Source organism: Vulpes vulpes, chromosome 4, assembly GCF_048418805.1.
Source record: "Vulpes vulpes isolate BD-2025 chromosome 4, VulVul3, whole genome shotgun sequence".
Classification (NCBI taxonomy): domain Eukaryota; kingdom Metazoa; phylum Chordata; class Mammalia; order Carnivora; family Canidae; genus Vulpes; species Vulpes vulpes.
The window spans coordinates 18,556,661-18,564,413 of NC_132783.1; the positions used below are offsets into that span (position 1 = coordinate 18,556,661).

Consider the following 7,753-nt stretch of genomic DNA (forward strand, 5'->3'; position numbering starts at 1 on the left):
TGCCCAGTGCCTTACAGCTAGTAAACAGCTAGAAACTGTTGAACCACTATTGCAGAATTCTGCTTGTTCATGTGTTATGCACATAAATACCTTCACATATTCCCACACATAAATCTGTACCCCCACTATTAAATTACAGACCTATGAATACACTGACTTTAACGGGCCAGTTCAGTTTTGCTGAAGTTCACTCCTGGGTGGTTTTTTGCCTACCTGAAGTTCCTGAAAAACCTCCAGCAGGAGAATGTGTGACATTTTACTTTCAGAACACCTTCTTGGATACGCAACTTGAAAGTACCTACAGGTAAATAAAACTTATTACTGGCTTGCAAATATTTTTATATAAATGGAGTTCTAATTTTTCATTTGTTTTAAGGCAGGAATAACTTGAAAATAATATGATTGAAAGCTTATACTGTTCAAGAGAATCTATTGAAAAACAAGTAGAATTAATGAGCTTAAAAAATGATTGAATACAGATGAATATGTGTTGGAAGCCGCGTGCCAGGAAGGGGTTAATGGATCGAGCAATGGCTCTCTGTTGACTCTTCCAACCGTGGCCCACCTGTCTCACCCTTGTTGTTGAAGGCTTGTGGCTCAAGGACGCATACTATAGCTATCTATTCAAGGGCGCATACTGTTGCTGTCTACTGTGAAAGGACATGTCTGGAGAACTAAGCTTAAAATATCCTGCTTGTTAAACAACCTGCTTTATAAAAGAGTGAATAATACAAATAAAGTTGGCATTGTGGCTGAATCCGGCCATATGTCCCTCCTGCTCCCACTCTGTTTATGTCTCTTTTCTTTTCCTCCTTCCCTTACCCTCATCCCTGGATGGTTGTCGCCCCCAGCGCGCGCGACAAATATGAAAGATCAATACCTTTCCTGTTCCCAACAATAACCAGTTAGAAAATAAATTATTTTAAAAGACACTATCAGAATAACAATAACAGTAACAAATATCCATGTAAAATCTGTAGAACTATTCATTAGAAATATGCAGAACTTACATGAGGAAAACTTTAAAATTTTATTGACATAAAAGATTTGATTAAATGGAGTAATATATTCTATAGTCATCCGTATGACGATATTGTAAACATGGCAGACCTTCCCAAATTGTTTCAGACATTGATCCTGATTCTAGTAAAAATTCTGGTTAAATTTCTTTATCAAAAATAGGAAATGGCTCAGAACTTGAGAGCTTAGGTTTTTGAAGCTATCATGTTTAAAAGTTCGAGGTCATATTCTTCTACACTCTTAAGCTCTTCATTGCACTCCTGCTCCTTCATGTCGCTACTCACTCATCTCCCACAGGCTTCCATAATTTCTGTCTGAATACAGTAGAGGCTAAATTTTGCTTCTCCTTTGTTCCTATCTCGGAATGTGAAATGACCTCTTACCTGTCTTAGGTATTTATTGTTATTTGTTTGAAGTAAATAGTAATTTTTATATAAGCTTGTCCCTTCAAATTATTCAAATTAGACTTTAAGCTCCTTATGGGCAGAGTCAATTTCTTAATTATCTTTGTATGTTTCCTCCAGGTACCTACTACATGGCTTTGAACATAGTAGTGATCAAATATTTTTAGGGTACTTAAAAATACATGTAATATGGAGAAAGTGTGCTTTAGAGGCAGACATTAGGTTTGAATCATGACTCTGTGACTTACCAGCTATTTGACCTATCTAGATTATTTCACTGATTTCAGTTTTCTTTTCTGAGGGATAGAAATAATAGCACTTCAATGAGTGGTGAAGATTGATTAAAGATTGTAAATCTTGTGAATCATGCCACAGTGCTAGGTACTCTGTGTTTAATATTAAATATCATCAGTTAAAATTAAAGACTAGTGAAAATATCATGATTTCTAAAACATAATTGGAATCAAAATAATATAGGAGTCATCTTCCTAGAAAAAAAAGAATTAGCATTTGTCTACAGGTAGTTAATATAAATTATTAGGGTGTGTGAAAATCAAACAAAAAGACAGCATTTCATACATGAAAGATGGTATATATATTGATTAGGAAACTTTTGATTATCATAAAAAGGAACCAAATACAGGTAGACCAACATACCAAATAAAAGCTCATATAACTTAAAAGTCCAGAGTAATCTGCTTTAGGCACAACTGGGTCACTGGCTTAACTGATGTCATCAAGACTATCCCTTTCCATTGCTCAGCTCTGTTCTTGTCTCTTTTTGGCTTTCCAATTAAGTATCATTGTGGCCACCAGGAGTTCTATCCAGTTTTCTATCTTTTCAGCTAACATCGAGCCTTTCTTTCCCACTGGTTCCAATAAAAGTCCCAGGATTGAGTGTCATTGTAGAGCCATGAACCATTGTGGTCAGGAATGTCACATTTAGTGACAAATTGCTAAATGCTTCCTCCTAAAGTCTCACAAAAAGGGTTGAGGCCAGTGCCAGTGAAACTATAGTTGACTCTTAAACAACACAAGTTTAAACTGTGAGAGACCACCTATATACATTTTTTTTAAATAAATAAAGTATGGTACTGTAAATTATTTTCTTATGATTTTCTTAATAACATTTTCTTTTTTCTAATTTACTTTACTGTAAGAATATAGTATATAATACATATGACATACAAGATATGTGTTGATTGACTGTTTATATTATTGGTAAGGCTTCTGGTCAGCAGTAGGCTATTGCTAGTTAAGGTTTTGGGTAGTCAAAAGTTATATGCAGAGTTTTGACTGCAGGGGTTTGGCAGCCGAACCCCCCACATTGTTCGAGGGTCAACTATATGGATTGAGGAGGGTTAGAGAAAAAAGAAGTGGTACTGTAAAGAAGATGACGGGTCCTGTGTCTGTAAGAAATGGCAATGGATGATGGGCATGGAAAAACAGAGCTATTATTCTTATGTTTAGTATCAGCTTTCTTTTAAGAATGAAGAATGTAGTCATGTTGTAATTTATGTGAGTACGTCAAAGAAAAATATACTTATGTGTAATAAGCAATTCTAAGTGCATTTCATATACATACAGAGTTAGCTGTTGGAAATTTTATTAGTCAAAGTAAAGAAAAAAGATGCTTTAATGAAGGACTTATATATATTGACGTATGTTTGGGAGGCATATATCTAATATCTTTTATTTAGTTTCACAATTTTGTTCACATGAAAACTTTGTATAACAGTAAAAGATTACACATTTTAAGTATGCTTTATATTAATAATGAGATATGTATATAAAGAAATCTAAAATCAAATGAATTCTAAACACCAAGTACTGGTTATAAAATATTGTATTTACTGGACCTACTTACTATATTTATTTTCTTCTAAAGTTGTTCTTTTAAAAATATATTAATTTTATAGAAAAGGAGAAGGAATTTTTAAATCTGACAACATTTCTACCATATCCATCCTCAAAGATGTGCTGTCTAAAGAAGCTACCAAAAGGAAAATTAACCTCAACATATCATACGGTAAAAAAAAAAAAAAAAAAAAAAAAAAAGAATAAGAAAAATAAATCATTCTTTCTGGGATATTGGTTTTTCGTTGTTGTTACAATAAGAATGTTTCTGATCAAAGTGACTTAGCTAATCGTGCCTGGCTCACCTTCTTCTAGAGATAAATGAAGTATCAGTCAAACACACTTTAAAGCTAATCCACCCAAAGCTGGAGTACCAGTTGCTTTTGGCTAAGAAAGTGCAATTAATTGATGCTTTAAAAGTAAGTATACATTTACATGGACTCATGATCATTACTTTATGGTGATGGGATTTCTAAAATTATAGACTTTAAAGTTACATGGATTTAACTTTGAACATTAAAGTCCTTTGTTTTTTATTTTAAATAAGGAATTGCAGGTTCACGAGGGAAATACAGACTTTCTGATACCAGAATATCGCTGTATTCTAGAAGAAGCAGATCACCTACAGGAAGAATACAAAAAGCAACCTGCACATCTTGAAAGACTGTACGGTTAGTAGACTATTCTAGAAAATCTTGCTATATTTCTTTTCTGCTGGCTATTTGCGAAGGATCATGTGAGAGAAGCTAGGCAGAAAGATAAGTGAAGATTATAAAAATCATGAACCAGTGACAACCAATTTATTTCATTGAATATTTTGTCAAATTTTTTTAATTAATATTTTTACTTGACAAAATAAAAGTTAAGTGAAATACATGTAATGCAGTAAATTAATCTGTATATGAAGAAATCTGGTGTGAAATGAATATAACCTATGAAGTATTAAAATGTAGGCTGTATTTCACACAAATAATTTTTAGGTTATTATGATAATGTGAAATATCAAAATGCAACATTTAATATTTTTTAGACAAAATGTAAGGGATATATATGTGCTGTCAATTTACAGTTGAAAACTTGTTTTGCTTTGATGGTGACAAGTTGGGTGTTTCACAAATTGTCTTGAAAAACATCGAGAGCAAGAGAGATATATAGGAAGAGAGAGAAAGGATAGAACAGCTTAAGGAAAACATTTTTTTGTGATCTTTATATAATACCTATTGTGCAGAGCACGTTTCTTTATAATATCTTCATTAATCAGATATTTAATCCTTCCGACAGTTCTGCAAGGTAGATGGTGTTATCGTTATTTTTCACATTTTTTTAAACTGAAACCTGAGACTAAAAAGTTTGTTGTCACATAGGTAGTAGCACAGCCTGCATTATAATTTCCTCATCCCAAAATGCTTGGTTTTTGTACTATACCAAATCTGTAGAGTCAGTTGGTATCATCAATCCACACTGATCTTTGAGCCTGCATAATGAATTTTATACCCAGGGACTTGCTCACAAACTATAACAATAAAATCTAGTATCTTAGTATTGATTATATGGCAAACACATAATCTTTTATCCTTACAATAACTTAGAAGATGGGTGGTACAAAACTATCTCTTATCACAAGTTCCAAAATCTAGAAAGCTTTGAAAACTAAAACTTTCATAAATCATTTGGCAGCAAATTTGACTTGATCTAAATTAATAATTTAATGATAAAACCTCACTTAAACTGACAATTGAGGTTATTTATAGTCATTTTTATTCTACTTAGTATGAATATTTATCCATATATTTTGCTACAAAAACACTATTGTGTTTTTTTGGTTTTTAAAGATTTATTTATTTATTCATGAAAGAATAAATAAATAACACAGAGAGAGAGGCAGGGATATAAGCATAGGGAGAAGCAGGCTCCCCTTAGGGAGCCCAATGTGGGACTCAATCCCGGATCCCAGGATCATGCCCTGAGCCAAAGGCAGAGGCTCAACCGCTGAGCCACTCAGGCGTCCCACTATTGTGTTTTGTTCTCAGATGCTGCCGCTCATTTCCCTTGGATATTATGCCATATATGATGTATTCCTTTTATTATCTTTGTAAAATACGAAAAATTCTGAAACACGTCTTAGATAAATTCCAAGAATATTCATCATATTAATTGAATATTTTAATTCAAATAGAACTGTTAAGAACAAGATCTGTTGGGGTACCTGGGTGGCTCAGTTGGTTAAGCATCTGCTTTATCTCAGGTCATAATCCTGAAGTCCTGGGATTGAGCCCCAAGTGGGGCTCCCTGCTCAGCGAGGAGTCTGCTTATCCCTGTCCTTCTGTTCCTCCCCCTTCACCCTGTTCAGGCTCTCTTTTGCTCCCTCTCAAATAAATTAAAATCTTAAAAAAAAAAAAAAAAAAAAAACAATCTCTCTACATTTTGTCAAAATGGTCAGCTTGGGAAGAAAAATAAAACCACTTGTGATGTTACATATATACCAATAGCAGTTCACAGCATGTCCGCAGTTAATTGTCTGAATTTAGTAGCTTTTAACTAATAAGAGGATTACTAGCCAAATTATTTGTTTTGAAACTTGCCTTAAAATCCCCCCAAATAAATATTTTTAAAAATATCAATACTTTTAGTTTTGTATATATTTAAAAATGCAGTTAATGAGTGCTTAGAAATAGATTCTCAGGTATCACTTTCATTAAGAACTGTGTTAATTAGAACTAATCAATAACAAGAAATTAACATTTTTCTTTATAGGCATGATCACTGATCTTTTCATAGATAAGTTCAAGTTCAAAGGCACCAATGTAAAAACCAGAGTGCCTCTTTTACTGGAGATTCTGGACAGTTACGACCAAAATGCATTGATTGCTTTCTTTGATGCTGCATGAAATGTACACAAGGTAAAGTTCCAAAGAAGTTGTCTTTTTAAATGAAATATTTTAAAACAGAATTGTGGCACAAGCTAACTGTACATACTTGTATTTCAAATGCTTTTTAATATATTCTAAAAACATTTAAGATGTGACTTCCTTTACTAATGCTTCTATTTTGAGAAATGGGAACTTTTTAAAAATAAAGAGAATTTTTATTTTGGAACAAGTGGAATGATTATAAGGAATTTCAATGAACTTTTTGCTAGTGGATGTTTTAACTTTTAAATGAGAAATATTTGGAAAATAAATTCAAATATTTAACAAGCTACACGCACATATAAGCTGCTTTACAGTTTTCAAAGTGTATTTACATATAGTACTTCATCTGAGCTTCACAATATATATTTATTGTTATTTTGTCAAGTCGTATAAGAAAACTGATTCTCTGTGAGGTTAAGTGATGAAGAGGACATGCTGTTGTTATTTTGTAAAGCTGGGACCAGATTCCAAGTTCTGGTGCCTGGTTTGTGTCCTGGTTACTATATAAGGACCAGTTATATATTGTTAACCAGTGAGAATAACTTACTAATTATTTTTTCTAGGAGTTGAGATTGATTTGCAACTGATTTTTTTTTTTTAGATTTTACTTATTTATTCATGAGACACACACACACACACACACAGAGGCAGAGACAGAGACAGAGGCAGAGGCAGAGGCAGAGGCAGAGGCAGAGGCAGAGGGAGAAGCAGGCTCCATGCAGGGAGCCTGATGTGCGACTGGATCCCCGGTCTCCAGGGTCACACCCTGGGCCGGAAGGCAGCGCTAAACCACTGAACCACCTAGGGATCCCCCAATTTGCAACTGATTTCACTCTTGCTAGGTAATGTTTTGTGACCTGTGCTCAGTTTGTGAGCTTGAGTATGCTCAGTGCTATAAATTTTGGCCATGGAAATGAGCAGAGCTGCACAGATTGAAGGGATCTTCACTTGCTGTCCTGTAACCAGTAGAACTGTACAAGGGTACTACATGTGAATAGTGCAGAAATAGTGATGGCCTCTTAGATTTTCCTGCACTAGTGTCCACTGACTTGTTTTATCATGTAGAGAGGGAAATAAGACTTTAAAGCTACAGAAGTTTTATTCACTAATGTTAATTCATGTTTCTTCATACTCAGGAGAATATTGTGTTTGAAGATTGTTTTAAAATGGCGTAAAGATTATATAATCATGTTTTCAAGAAGGGCACCCTCATGAATTTGTCAGAAAACAATGTCTCTTAATTCTTTACCATTATATTAATATATGCAAGCCTTGTTTATTAAATCTGAAAACTTGTTAAAGGCACATATCACTGAGAGTTTTATTTTAAAAGGTCATGTTTTTATTATATTTAAACAGCCTTCATTGCTAAATGGAACAAAATTCTGTATCTATGTCACTAGAAATTTCACTGGGTGCTTTTTGTTGGCTAGCACAGCTGGGAAAAGCATCAAAATTAGTGACTGTCTAGTTGAATTTCTTCCAGTACATTACCATTTGTATATATATATGTATCAACAGTAGTTAAGGTAGCACCTACCTAATCACATCTTCATGAGG

General features: G+C 33.7%; 1 protein-coding gene across 4 annotated transcripts in view; it reads left to right on the forward strand.

Moving 5' to 3' along the window:
• The window catches only part of BBS7 (Bardet-Biedl syndrome 7), a 39,011-nt gene that overhangs the window by 29,368 nt on the left and 1,890 nt on the right, over positions 1–7,753 (forward strand). For 2 of the 4 annotated variants that reach the window (XM_026016806.2, XM_026016807.2), the window contains exons 15-19: positions 140–304; positions 3,344–3,453; positions 3,597–3,700; positions 3,829–3,952; positions 6,036–6,181. In XM_026016806.2, the coding sequence (XP_025872591.1) occupies positions 140–304; positions 3,344–3,453; positions 3,597–3,700; positions 3,829–3,952; positions 6,036–6,169 (637 nt within the window). In that variant the 3' untranslated portion in view covers positions 6,170–6,181. Of the gene's footprint in view, positions 1–139; positions 305–3,343; positions 3,454–3,596; positions 3,701–3,828; positions 3,953–6,035; positions 7,499–7,753 lie in introns of those variants that run through there. The other 2 variants (XM_026016805.2, XM_026016808.2) reach the window with 1 other exon arrangement.